This window comes from Polypterus senegalus, chromosome 7 (genome assembly GCF_016835505.1).
Source record: "Polypterus senegalus isolate Bchr_013 chromosome 7, ASM1683550v1, whole genome shotgun sequence".
Taxonomy (NCBI): Eukaryota; Metazoa; Chordata; class Cladistia; order Polypteriformes; family Polypteridae; genus Polypterus; species Polypterus senegalus.
The window spans coordinates 55,752,424-55,766,474 of record NC_053160.1 but is presented as its reverse complement, the minus strand read 5'-3'; the positions used below and the strand labels follow the sequence as shown (position 1 = coordinate 55,766,474).

Here is a 14,051-nt window from a genome sequence, read left to right as displayed (position 1 = left end):
GGTCTGTAAACTAGCCATTAAGTGCTTTTTGGTATTGTTCCTGCCCAAATTTTGTAAACAAGATAATCTCTTGGTGATTTTATCCACAATATAAAATTTTCAGGTTATTGGGAAATGCCCACGTTACAACAACCATCTCTGTTTATGCATGTCTTTTGCATATAGATACGAGCAGTATGATTGGCTTATCATCCCATTGTGAAATATTTTAAAGATACACAATGGAGTATAGTTTACTTTCTATTCCATTTTGTGGATAGAATTAAACAGTGCTTTTATAATAAAATGTAAGGTTCTTTGACTGGATGTTGCCTCAGAGACTGGAAAGTACTTACTCTCATCAGTACATACAATATGGCATATCAGATCACAGCTCAGCATAAATTGACTTTAGTTCACAAGACTATGTAATTACAGAGCCGCTATGAGATTCCCAGGGATATTTTTAAATATTAGTATGTCATAAAATTGTCTTCTTTATCTACTTATGGTTATATTTGGAATAATTCTTGTAAATATTTAGCTAACATTAATTTAGACATATAAGAAAATGACAAAATCGAAGATGAGAGAGAAACTGAACGAGCTTGCAGAGGTTGCTGAAAAGGAAAAAGTCTGGCTTGGTTTAAGAAGGAAATACAGGAGTTAGGGAAAACATGGCCTGTGAACAAGCTGCAGATCCTACAATGGGGTGAGCAAAATGTGTTCTGCTTAACCACCATCGGCCTGTGGCACAAGTGTGTGCTGCCTGTGAGCAGAATATCTCATTCTGGCCCAGGTTTGGGTGTTCTTAACAAGATGATGCTACAGTTGGCTGTTTTAAACATAATGATTTGCCCTGTGGTGTCATCAAAAAATAATTAAATAAACCAAGCTTTTAACATGCTAATTGGGGCAGGCTGTAGCACTGAAATATGCATGTTTACAGCTGCTTGTTTGACTTCGTCCTGTGGTTTGATTTTTTTTTTTTAATAATATTGAGTTTATGCATAGATTTATTAGCAATTGATTTTGTTGGCTGCAGCACATCTGGTAGCATTACTTTGTATGTGACTCTGAGTCTGTGTACAAATCCTACTCTATAGAAAAGCATTTGCAAATATGAAAAAAATGTTAGACGGAGAATGGTTTTACAGTAGTGGATTCACCAAAATGGGCTATTCCTTTACTTCAAGCCAAATATTTGCTGAGCCAAGGAGTAGAATGTACTCACTAGCAACAGCCTTCAGGCAGTATGTGTGATTTTCAGGTGCTTTATTGCCGACTTAAAACAGGAGGATAGTTATTGTTTTCCAGATGAGATTATTTCAGTTTTGGTACAGAGCTGTTTATTTATAATTTTCTCCATTTTTTAAAACTATATAATAAATCTAACTCAACTACAACAAGCAAAACCTGTTCATTTTGCCAATTTTATGGAACAATTTTCAGACAGAGATGCTACTCAGGTTGCCATTCTTGAATTTGAATATTATTTTCAGTGTCGACAAGACAAAACAAATCTGTAGTTTTTCATCTTTTGCTGTTAATGTGGACTGCTTTCCATATGTCTTGCAGCTAAAAGTAACTGAACTAGAAGTGCAATAATTCACTTAGAAGTAAGTTTACTTGAGTGTCTTTGAATTTCTGAATATGTTTCCAAGAATTTGCAATCATACTGTGTGCATGACATCATTTTTTTGTAACACATGCAGTTGGGACGAGTTCTTTTCACAAATGAAAATTATTTAAAGCAAGTATAGAAGCATAATAAGAGATATCTTTGCAATTGATTATTTTTTACAACAATCAGAATCTCAGTCAATATGAGTGATTTATGCAGAAGCAAGCAGTTTCATGTTCATGTCTAGAACAATATAGTAAAATCACTTTTCTTTAACATTGCTGTCTTCTCTATGTTTGAGCATTGCTCTTAATAGCTTTGAATAAAGTTTTTAAATTAAATTATTTGTTAAAGCAAATATTTTGAAAGGTAATGTTTGTAGTTAACATTACTTTGGTTCAGAGTCATTAGATTTCCAAGAATTTCTTGGAACGTACTGTATCCCTATAGAGGTATATCCAACAATTTCTTCCATTATACAGTTGGACAATTATCTATGGATGAATTGAGACATTTTTGTATTACTTATAGAGCCACCATAGATTGCTGTAACATTTTCACACTTTTTTTTTTTAAGAAATTGTAGCTTTTTATGTCTGTATTATTATGGGTCATTTTGTACATGTTCCTGAATATTAATTTACATTGAATTGACAAATACAGCAGAAACTAGTTGTTTTTATTCATAACCTCTAAGTAATATTTTTTGCTTATATGATTAAGTGATATTATAGAATACCTATCTACTTTAAACAAAACTCTATTACGCATTTCTTAAACAAATGCTGTTTTGGCTCCTGAAATGAAAAGTTTTTCACTTGGAGTATTTGTGAGGCTGCAGCTCTCCAAGTCCAAATCCAGACTGAAGACTTGCTGTTCTTTGTTTTTCATTAATTCCTTTTTGCATTGAATTTTTAATAGTCCATGCTACTCACTGAAATAATACTGTCACTACCACATAAGACTATACTTGTTTGGTCTGTTAACATTAAAAGCTTTAAACCATAGTTCTTCCTGTAATTTATTTCTGTCAGGGTTGCAGTAAAACCTTTAATGGTGCAACTTTCTTTGATCTGTGTTGCTTCTTCTAATATTAGCAGTATGAAATTTGCCAGTTATACATTCAAGCTTCTCCTTCAATTATTATTATTATTATTTTTATGGTGCTTATTTTTATTTTTGATTTTGTATTAACATTTCCTCTGTAAACACCTTTGGGAAGATGCATTTTGTTATTGGCATGTAAAGGCTGACTAACAAATGATTATGTAACATACAATATAGAAAAAAACAGTATTACCTACTATATTGTGTTGAAGAAGCAGTTTAAAAGTAGATGGCCAATTAAAGTAATATGAAAATGTAATGTTTTATTATTACTAATTCACCCTGCTGTAAAAGATTATTTAAAATAGAACAAATAGGTAAAATATACACTTTATTACAATATAGAGTATTGTTCCTTTGGTTCTTCAGTTTTTGATACAAATGGCAAAAATGATCTTTTCTATTTACATGGTTTCTTATAGTATTAAAATATATCAGTTCCTTATTCTTCAGATGAAAACTATTTAAAATTAATTTATTGTATTTTTTTATGTGTTACAGCAATTGTTCAATTGTCAGGCTCTGCATAAACTGAGTTTGCCAGATAATGACTTAACAGTTTTGCCAGCATCTATTGCAAATCTCATTAACCTCAGGGAACTGGATGTCAGCAAAAACGGTAAGCAGACAATAATTTACTTGCCATTGTCTATTTTCATTGTTAGAAAGGCTTCATATATAAGCTTCAGATTGATTTCTAACTGCAAAGTATTTTTTGAAAACATAAGTGTTCTAATAGATGGTTATGTTGTTCTATGCCAGCAGCCAATGGGTATGGTGTAGATCAGGGCTGTGGAGTCGGTAGATAAATGCTCCGACTCTGACTCCTCAGTTTCTAAATCTTCCGACTCTTCTGTATGTATATACTATGCTAATGTATTTTCTACATCCATTGAAGGAAAGGAAGGCAACATACATGTCATTTCACCACAGAACTACTGGCTAGGAAGCCAACACTCTACTATAATGCCAGATTAAAGACAAACACAATTGATTGGCGGCCGCAGATTGCGGGTGCCCCATGGACGGGCAGATCCAGCTTGCCGAAAATCTCGACCACTGCCCCCATCCAAAGTAATGTGATGCCTCTGTCTGCTGCAGTGGCTGTCTCCTCTGTCAGCCAGCTGGAGGTTTAGTGCATTGTGTCACTCACCGGCTAGCTGATCAGTAGAATGAGCCTCTGCTGGAGACAGGTAGGGAGATCTGTGTACTCGGCTCCTTCGGCCCCCTTCACTAGCGCATAGTGAAGGGGAGCTGACGGAGCTGAGAACACACCAGATGATTTTTTTAGGCGTTTGACGCGTGATGACTCGTTGAACAGTCGAAAAATCGGCAGTGCATCTGTAAATGTATGGGCGGCTTTAGGCTAGGTTCACAGTTCCCTGTAACAGTGGAACACGACACAATGGAAAGCGGTGCCGCACCTTACCTGTGCATTACATCCCATATAGTGACGCATACAGTCAATGAAAAGCATGCTTCATGGTTACTTGACATGTTCGTTTTGTGGTAACATTATGCACTGCATGCATTGGGCTTTATTCTTACAGCAGAGAAGTAGTTCATTATGACTGTTTGTGAATTGGGACATTTCAACTTACTTTTTTAATTCCCATTTAAATTTAGTAGGAGTCGGAGTTGGTTAACTTTTTGCCAACTCCGACTCCGACTCCAGGTACCCAAAATTGTCTCCGACTCCGACTCCTCGACTCCGACTCCACAGCCCTGGTGTAGATCATATGAGATGACTCAATAACAGAGAGACTGAAACACAGACTAAAAGTCATAAAGGTAAAATATAGTGGATTATTTTTTTAAGAAGAGAAAAGAAAAAAAATGTACAAAATATGCTGGGAGTTTTTACGCTCCCAATAACCCCACGTAAATTGCTACAGGCCTTGGCATTGTGCTTCTCAGGGCTCCCACAGTTACTCTCCCTGTTCTGCATGACACACTCCCCTTACCAGATGGTTAACAAAAGACAGGTTGGTCCTCTCACAATCGAATCTTTTAACCTCTGGCCAGGTTTATTCCTCCAATCCAATGTGGACACGTGACACCAAAGGCTGCACCTATGTTATCTAAACTGGAACTTCAAGCTTTATTGCTTTCAGACCCACATCTCAGATGGAAACTTTTTTAAGTTTATAAATAAAATAAGGTACCCTTTCTTCCTTAGTTATAGTTTGTGGATTAGGATTATTCCAGTTGATAAAAGTAATAAGCAAGCACTGTATGATATCACAAAAGTTTTTCATTATATACTGTTATCCTGTGAAGTAAAATACTTCTGATAGTGCTATGAGAGGATTAGGAGTTATTGTGGTTACAGTATTTTACAATATAATAAAGAGGTCAGCAAAGATTTTCTTCCAGGTATGGTCTGAATCTGAGGTAATCACAAAATAGTATTATATTTCAAAGAATTACGGTCCTGCCATGGGGACATTTCACATGCAAGGATGTTTGTGTGGTGTAAGAGTTTTAGTTGAATTACAGTATACTTTACAGAAATTGATGATAAATGTACCTTGTCATTGAATGGTTTTCATTCTTTATGTGAAATTCTGATTGAAAGGACATGCTTCCAGTACTGCTTTAGATCATCTGGTAGTTAAATTTTTGTCAGAGTGTTAATGGGCTGTATAAATTTTTGTTATTTTAAGACAGTTTAGAGTCAACCACTGATATTGGAAGAAGATTAGAAAAATTGATCAGGTATCTTAATAAAATTTTCAAGATGCATTTATAAAAGAAATTGGTTATTCTGAGGTTTAAATATAAGATAAAAGTTTAAGGGACACAGTATAGAAATCTCTAAAGGACTCAGTGCTAAGTACCTTTTCATATGGTAAATATAGGTTAGGTGCTGTTCACAGCATATTTTAGCCATGCATGGGTGTAATTGATCACTAGCATTCAGGACTTTGTGTTTCCTGAAAATTACTCTATTTACTTCCTGCAAATGTGGATTAGTACAGAAATTCATTTTAAATTATCATACGGCAGTTAAGCAAAGGCAGTCTTTTACTTTATAATCTCACTCATCATTTACACTTCGACAACAGGTGTCTGTTTTTAATTAAAGTACAAAATGAAGATGTCTGAATTTATTAAAGTAGCTTCTGTTTTAATTTCTGACGAAGATACTTAGCTCTGTTTAAGGGGCTTTATTCAATCTAACTTCACCTGGATAGCAAATATGTCCACTCTTCCTCTCCATGCACAGTGCAAGGTTTTCTTGGTTTATTATTCTACTTTCTTTAATGTATAACCCATTACTTCAGTCTTCTGTGTCCTAAAATCTTCCTGGCTCTGGCAAGTAACATGGTATCTGCACTTTCTAAGTTAGTGTAATACTTAAATAACCACGTGTATCCAGCAGGGGGCACATGCACTCTGGGAAGAGGTTCAATAGAGTTTGCAGCCATTACTAACAACCTTTCAACATTTTGCTCAAAACTGTAAAAAAGAAATTGTGACATTTAAACTTTTTATGAATATAAGGCTAACTTTGATCTGGTGTTTTACCTTACCAGCTCACCCAATTTTTTAATGGTCTCCACCTGTATGGCAAATGGTTGAATAATCCCTCTGCTCACCATTAGGTTGAGTTTATACTTAATGTGACGTAACGCATGTCCCAGCGGCGCTACTGCCAAGCCAGCATAGTATTGTTTATACTTGTGTGCGTACTTTATGTAAATCTGGAAGATTCCACCAGTTGACAGTGTGAGATATCATCACAATGAGAAAATGCTCGGCTTCGCTGTGTTGTGAATTGCCTGAAATATCCATTAAATTCCAAGGACCTCTTGCCACAATATCTCTGAAAAGAATGTCTAATGATTACATCCATCAGTCCAGGGATGCACCCATTCCAGCAAGAATCGGGCGCGAGACGAAAATAATTCCTGGACGGGGCATCAACTCATTGCAAGGTGAATACAAACAAACACATACACTAGCATCATTTTAGTGCCACCAAATCCCCAAGCATTCATGTCTTTGGAAGGAAACCGGAGCACACTGTGGAAACCCACCAGGGAGCACCAGGGACGTGACTCCCTGCGAGGCAGCAGCACTACCGCTTTGCCACCGTGCCACCCCCATATGTGTAATTATTAACAGTGTTTATTATTAATTAAGTTAACGACTTATCTGTAAAATGTACCATACATACTTTAATGCAGTTCATCATGAAAGTGATATCAGGTATAAATGTAAGGATTCTAAATGTGCAGAGAGCTGTAATATCATAAATGTAATCTTTTCTGTGTGGTGATTTTTGCTTGCCACTGCTGTCAGTTCAGGTGGATGCCCCGGACGCACATAGTGATTAACAGTTGGGTTGGTTTTAAGATGACGTTTAGGACAGTCTACTTCAATGAAAAAATAAACTGCGAGATTAAAGTGGGCATTTTGAGCTTAAGCCGAAATGTCCACTTTAATCACAAAATAGACCTTTCCATTGTGTCCTTAATTTTTTTTTCTCTGTGGCTGAAATACGCTACCATACATTCTAATGCTGTTGTGAAGGTGAAAAAAAAAAAAAAAGACGGCACAGAAGATGGTATGTGAGACGTTTAAAATGTATTGTGTCATTACATTCAGAATATGCAACAGATGAATATAAAAGCACCACGAATGCATTTGTATGTCGGCATTTTGCTTCACCACATCGAACCCTTCATCCAACATCGAAGCATGCACATTGAATCCTGTAGTGTCTGCAAAGTGGCTTTCTGTCATCTGTAGATAGTAAACAGGGACTCTGACTTCACATTCAACTTGATCATACTGTGCCCTCCCTACTTTTTGCTGGTACTGCAACTCGTGAATACGTTGTATTTGTTTCTGAGGATGTGCTCAAAAGATTCGTCAAATGAACGCTGGGAACGTGTGGCAGCCATGATGCGTGCACATTCTGAAGTATGAAGCGGCCCTAAGTCTACGAGGATAAACATATACCCTCTCAACCCCAAAAAGCAGACGTCTTCACTGTGGTAGCGGTTTTCCACAAAGCAAAACAAAATGAAGACAGAAGAGCATTCAAATCAAATTAAGGATATAAAAATAGACAAGCCGAGATCAGGTGAAGACCATCTTAAATGTTCAGAACATATCTCAGAGCTTAGCACAGTCCATCAAACAAGAGATAGAAAAAATACAGTCAAACTGCCTAAACCAGGCTGCCTTTCTGGACTTCATTGCCATTGAAGCATGTTAGTTGTCAGAGAGGCTGTTTTTATTGCCAGCTATCACTCCCAGTAAGCTGCAGACTGGCAAGGATGTTTACTGTTCATTAGTGTGCAAGGCATTGAACAAAATGGCCTTTATGGAAGAGCAGCATGGAAGAAGCCCTGGCTGTTTGGGCATAACACCATCCTAAGTGTAAATTGAGGTGGTGGCAATATGTTGTGAAGAATCTTTTCAGTAGCAAGGACCGATAGTCTGGTCAGGATTGATGGGCAGATGAATAGTGTATAATTCAAACACACCCTGGAGAAAAACCTGCTTCCTTCTGTCTGTAAGCTCAAATGAAGAAGGACGTTTGTCTTTGAACAAATATTGAAACAGCAAAAATGGAATCAGAATGGAGGTGGGTTAGTAAGAGTTTAGTCATTTTAATAGTTATATATTTTTATTTTTACAGTACAAAAAAACAAATACAGTGTGAACTGCTAATCAACAGCTCTAACCAGACTATGGTGTATAGTGAATCTTACGACCGAAGGATGCTGTCTTATATATTAGTAGTTGGATCGTTCCACAGCTTTGGGGCCCCTGTAACTAAAAGTTTGTTCACCTTGGGATATTTAGTAGGCTGGCACCTTGAGATCTTATTATTTTTCCAATTGATTAGTTGGCAGATGATTATTTTTTAAAATAACCTTGGTTTTAAAGTAATTCAACATTTGTACAAAGTTGCAAAAGTTTTTCAAAAATGAAATAGTTTTACTCCATGCCCAGTTTTATTCTTTATAATTTTTATAACAGTAGAGTAGTATGCTCTAAAATTACATTTGCCAAAAAGTGTGTAGCACCCAAGCCTTGTTACTAACCTTAAGGTCAAGCTTAACACTTATACTGTTGTCATTGTTGAGGAGCAGAAGATGGACACCATTGTTAAGTGTCAGCAGAGGTTGTATTTTTATTTTTTATCTGCTAAATAACAGCAAATTTTGTAGATTAACAGAGTTTTATTTATTTTAAGCATTATTTTATTTATAGTATTGTATTAAATATCAGATATTCCTCTTATCAAAAGAAAAACTTTGCAAAGAAAAAAAAGAGTTGTATATTGTTGATGACTTGGATTCTGTACTTCAGATAATGATTTTAAAGTACCTGATGAAACAGAAGAAAGTGTAATTGAGAGTGATGTTTAGTTATCCCCAATTATGAGTGAGAAGAGGCATCATTTTTACTCCCATGTTTCTTTTAGGTTCTCCCACATTGTGGTTGTGCTCTTCTACCAAGCTAATTTTTACAGATTTTGCAAAGGTTTTTTAAACTTTGTCTTTGACCCTCCACTGTATTTAAATCAGCTGTCGCTGCCATATCTCAAAATTTAAATAATGTTTTTATTAAAAAATAAAGTGATGTACATAATACTTAATGATAGCCAAACTGTTTTCATCATTAATTATGAAGTATTGCCTGAAGGTAGTTTTAGGTGTGACAGCGACCTTGGTAAATGCCCAGTCATGGGACTAGATAGGGCTGTATTTGTGTTTGACAACTGCTTGCAGATGATATTTCCAACAGTAAGAGGAAAAAGAATGGAAACTTTTATTTTGATGGTCTTATTTAAATTCAGTTCATCATATCTTCTTACACTTGTGAAACTGCCAACTATTAAGGTTAATGAGCAAGTTTGAGGTTTCAGTCTTGAGATATCTGTAAGGCCTTGTTCACACGGGCGTTAAAATCGAGCGTTTTTTTTGCGTTCGTAGCATCCGGTGAGCATGGATCAAGCGCCGAGTGTTTTCTACACGTAGGAGTCAATGAGAGTGTTCACACGGGCTTTGGTGACGGCGTTTGTCCGCAGCGCTTATACGGCATCAAAAAAACGTTGCATGCAGCTTTTTCTTGGCGTTCAAAACCCAACGAACGCAAGGAAACCGCTTCTAGTTCGTTTTCTGCGCGTTTATTTTACGCTTCGGAGGACCGGATATATCCCATGATATTAATATTTTTATGTTTTCATATACAACATATATATTTTCATATATGCTTATTTTATTTTATTGTCTCATGTAATTTGTAAACCATGAACCTATTAATTTATGTTCTAATGTAATATTTGATAAAGATTATGTAGGGGGGCAATCCATGGCGGGGGGGCATTTCAGTGCATAACACCGGTGTAAGCGCACACTTGACTACTGTTTCCTTACCTCAAAGTGACAAGTAGTGTTTCTTCAGGGCTAACACCAAGTCGCATATTGGTTGATCGGCGTGCAATGTGGCATTGCATCAGCTGCAGCAGACAAATCAAAAGTGGAAACCGACATCCGACAGTAATTAACACTAGAATTACCAGAGCCTACGAAAAAACTCGTAATTCCGTCCCACCTTAAACTGCTTCTTAAATCCCTTCACACCTCTCCGCCAGCGCCCTTTGTCTTCTAAATGTGCTGATAAAGAGAAGCCGGCTATTCCATCCCCCCACCAATTTAGAACGTGCACGAACTTCTCTCAGCTCATGCCTTGATTGAGTATCTGGGAGTGAAGTGGAGTTTTAGAGTGAAATAATAGATCGTTGTTTGGAACACACGCATTTCATGTCTGTTTCGTTTCTACAGTAATCTGTATCAACACATTGTTAAAACAGAAACTTTTTTTATATTCTAGTAGTAGATGACAAAATGTAGGCATAAACTATATAATGTATGAAGCCTGAAGTCCAAATAGCAAAGAAACATTTTCACAAGAATAACACAATTGCACTTTTATTCAAACATATAACTGCAGAAAGAAAAAGCCGCCTTAACATGCGACATTGACACCAGTTTACTATAACTGACTCTGTGGTTCAATAGATACAGCCCCCGCTTGGGAATCAAGGGGTCACGGGTTCGATCCTGCGCTCCTCCTTTTGAGAAGTAAACTGTTCTTAGTCTTACTGTTTTAGTATAAAAACATACATTTGATTTCAGTCTGTAACAGCCGGTGCAATTTATGATCTTTGTAAAGGTTAGCTTTTTTTTTTATTTTTAATTCACTTTTCACTCTCTCAGTCGTGTTCAGAATCAATCCATACAACCCCATCTGACACGGCTGTTTTCACTAAAGACGCGCTATAGCTCTGCAGTGTACCACGATGCATACTAACGCACCCCCGGTTCTGACACACAAACGCTGGCGAAGCTGCCTTCTTCGTATCTCACCGTCACTTGCTTTTCTTTTTATTCAGTTTTATTGAGTGTTCCTGCCAGTCCCCGCATGTTGCTGTATGCTTTTTCTTTTGCACCCCAGGACATGCAGAAGAAAGAATGGTAAAGACCAACTTCGGCGCTATATGCAATCATCAGACACTCCCCATCTGCCCGTGTCGTTCAAACACAGGAACATATATTGGTGTAAAAGATTTCCTGGAGCTGAAGACCCATCGTTTTTCAGTCCATTATCAGCTTGGATATACAGTGAAATTATGGCTTGTCTCAATTGCAATATATCTACTGTGTGTGGGTTTGTGTGTGTGTTTAATTTTCAGGACTTGTATATAAATATCTGTGTTAGTCATGTATATTGAATAAAATTTTATACACTATGCCATTAAATGTTGATTTTAAACTAGAACTTGCCTGCTATTTAACTTGCCACAACAATATTAATCTTTTTGAAATTCACTTTAACATCTTGCTTGCTGCACGTTTTTAGCTACATAATATTGTAACCTTCTGCTAAAAAGCATGTATTTAGTGCAATCTACTTGCATTCCAATATTGCTTTTATTTTTTTTTTAAATGACTGTTACTTTAATATTCAATAAGCCCAAATGTAATACTATAATGTACTTTTTCATGAAGTAACTAATGTACAATGCTCGAACTTTCAAATCAATTAACTAGAGAGTGTCTGATGATTGCATATAGCGCCGAACTTACTGCTCTTTACTATTCTCTCCTCTGGAGTACAAAAGAAACAGAATACAGGACGCTATAGCTCTGTGCTGTACCACGATGCATACTAACGCCCCCCCCCACCCAGTTCTGACACACAGACGCTGGCGAAGCTGTCTTCTTCGTATCTCACCGTCACTTGATTTTCTTTTTATTCAGTTTTATTGAGTGTTCCTGCCAGTCCCGCATGTTGCTGTATGCTGGATATGTTCATATGTATTGTCTCTTTCTTTCAGGTGTGTAATAGAAACCACAGCATAGAGAGAAGTGTGTACACTGCTTCTTACAGGAAAAGGCGATGGAAAAAGCGCACTTGAATAAAAGTGCACTTTTGTTATACTTTTACACCAATATATGTTCCTGTGTTTGAACGACACGGGCAGATGGGGAGTGTCTGATGATTGCATATAGCGCGGTTGGTCTTTACCATTCTTTCTTCTGCATGTCCTGGGGTGCAAAAGAAAAAGCATACAGCAACATGCGGGGACTGGCAGGAACACTCAATAAAACTGAATAAAAAGAAAAGCAAGTGACGGTGAGATACGAAGAAGGCAGCTTCGCCAGCGTTTGTGTGTCAGAACCCGGGGGGGGCGTTAGTATGGATGGTGGTACAACGCAGAGCTATAGAGTGTCAGTATTCTGTTTCTTTTGTACTCCAGAGGAGAGAATAGTAAAGAGCAGTAAGTTCGGCGCTATATGCAATCATCAGACACTCTCCTTCTGCCCGTTGTTTTGTTATACTTTTCAATACTTTTTATACTGCTCAAACGGGCATGCTCAAAAAATACACGTGTAATGCCACGAAAAGTGCATGCAGACACTTCATTTCAAACAAAACAAGTGCACTTTTATTCAAAACTACCTGTATAACCGAAGAAAAAAGAAAGCAAGATACAGTAGGCGATTGATACGACATCTTGCATGGTGCAATGCTAAGAAGTGAAAATTTTCATTCCGTGCTATATAAAATCATCACATTCAAATATTAACAGTTCCCACACACCCAAAGACCGTCCTTCCTACATTTACGACACGTGTACTTGTTGCCGTGTACACACCTCTCTGTGCTATGGTTCCTATTACACTGAATGAGCACCTGACACTGTACTTTCTTCCCTGGGGGAAGGTCCCGCATCAGAGAATTTCCAGTTCCTGCATAAATTCACACCCGATCTGACGCTGTTCGCTTTCAAATAATATTGCATTAGTGCGATTATATTTTCACATATATTGTCTTTCTTTCAGGTGTGTAATAGAAACCACAGCATAGAGAGAAGTGTGTACACTGCTTCTTACAGGAAAAGGCGATGGAAAAAGTGCACTTGAATAAAAGTGCACTTTTGTTATACTTTTACACCAATATATGTTCCTGTGTTTGAACGACACGGGCAGATGGGGAGTGTCTGATGATTGCATATAGCGCCGAAGTTACTGGTCTTTACCATTCTTTCTTCTGCATGTCCTGGGGTGCAAAAGAAAAAGCATACAGCAACATGCGGGACTGGCAGGAACACTCAATTAAACTGAATAAAAAGAAAAGCAAGTGACGGTGAGATACGAAGAAGGCAGCTTCGCCAGCGTTTGTGTGTCAGAACCTCGTTAGTATGCATCGTGGTACACTGCAGAGCTATAGCGCGTCTTTAGTGAAAACAGCCGTGTCAGATGGGGTTGTATGGATTGATTCTGAACGCGACTGAGAGAGTGAAAAGTGAATAAAAAAAAAAAAGCTAACCTTTACAAAGATCATAAATTGCACCGGCTGTTACAGACTGAAATCAAATGTATGTTTTTATTCTAAAACAGTAAGACTAAGAACAGTTTACTTCTCAAAGGGGAGGGGCGCAGGATCGAACCCGTGACCCTTGATTCCCGGGGCTGTATCTATTGAACTACGGAGTCAGTTATAGTAAACTGGTGTCAATGTCGCATGTTAAGGCGGCTTTTTCTTTCTGCAGTTATATGTTTGAATAAAAGTGCAATTGTGTTATTCTTGTGAAAATGTTTCTTTGCTATTTGGACTTCAGGCTTCATACATTATATAGTTTATGCCTACATTTTGTTATCTACTACTAGAATATAAAAAAGTTTCTGTTTTAACAATGTGTTGACACAGATTACTGTAGAAACGGAACAGACATGAAATGCGTGTGTTCCAAACAACGATCTATTATTTCACTCTAAATCTCCACTTCACTCCCAGATACTCAATC

General features: G+C 37.2%; 1 protein-coding gene across 4 annotated transcripts in view; it reads left to right on the top strand.

Annotated features, from left to right (window-relative positions):
- erbin (erbb2 interacting protein) overlaps positions 1 to 14,051 on the top strand; it is a 313,904-nt gene that overhangs the window by 177,573 nt on the left and 122,280 nt on the right. For all 4 annotated transcript variants that reach the window (XM_039758666.1, XM_039758665.1, XM_039758667.1 and 1 more), the window contains one exon: positions 3,212 to 3,329. In XM_039758666.1, the coding sequence (XP_039614600.1) occupies positions 3,212 to 3,329 (118 nt within the window). The remainder of the gene's footprint in view (positions 1 to 3,211; positions 3,330 to 14,051) is intronic.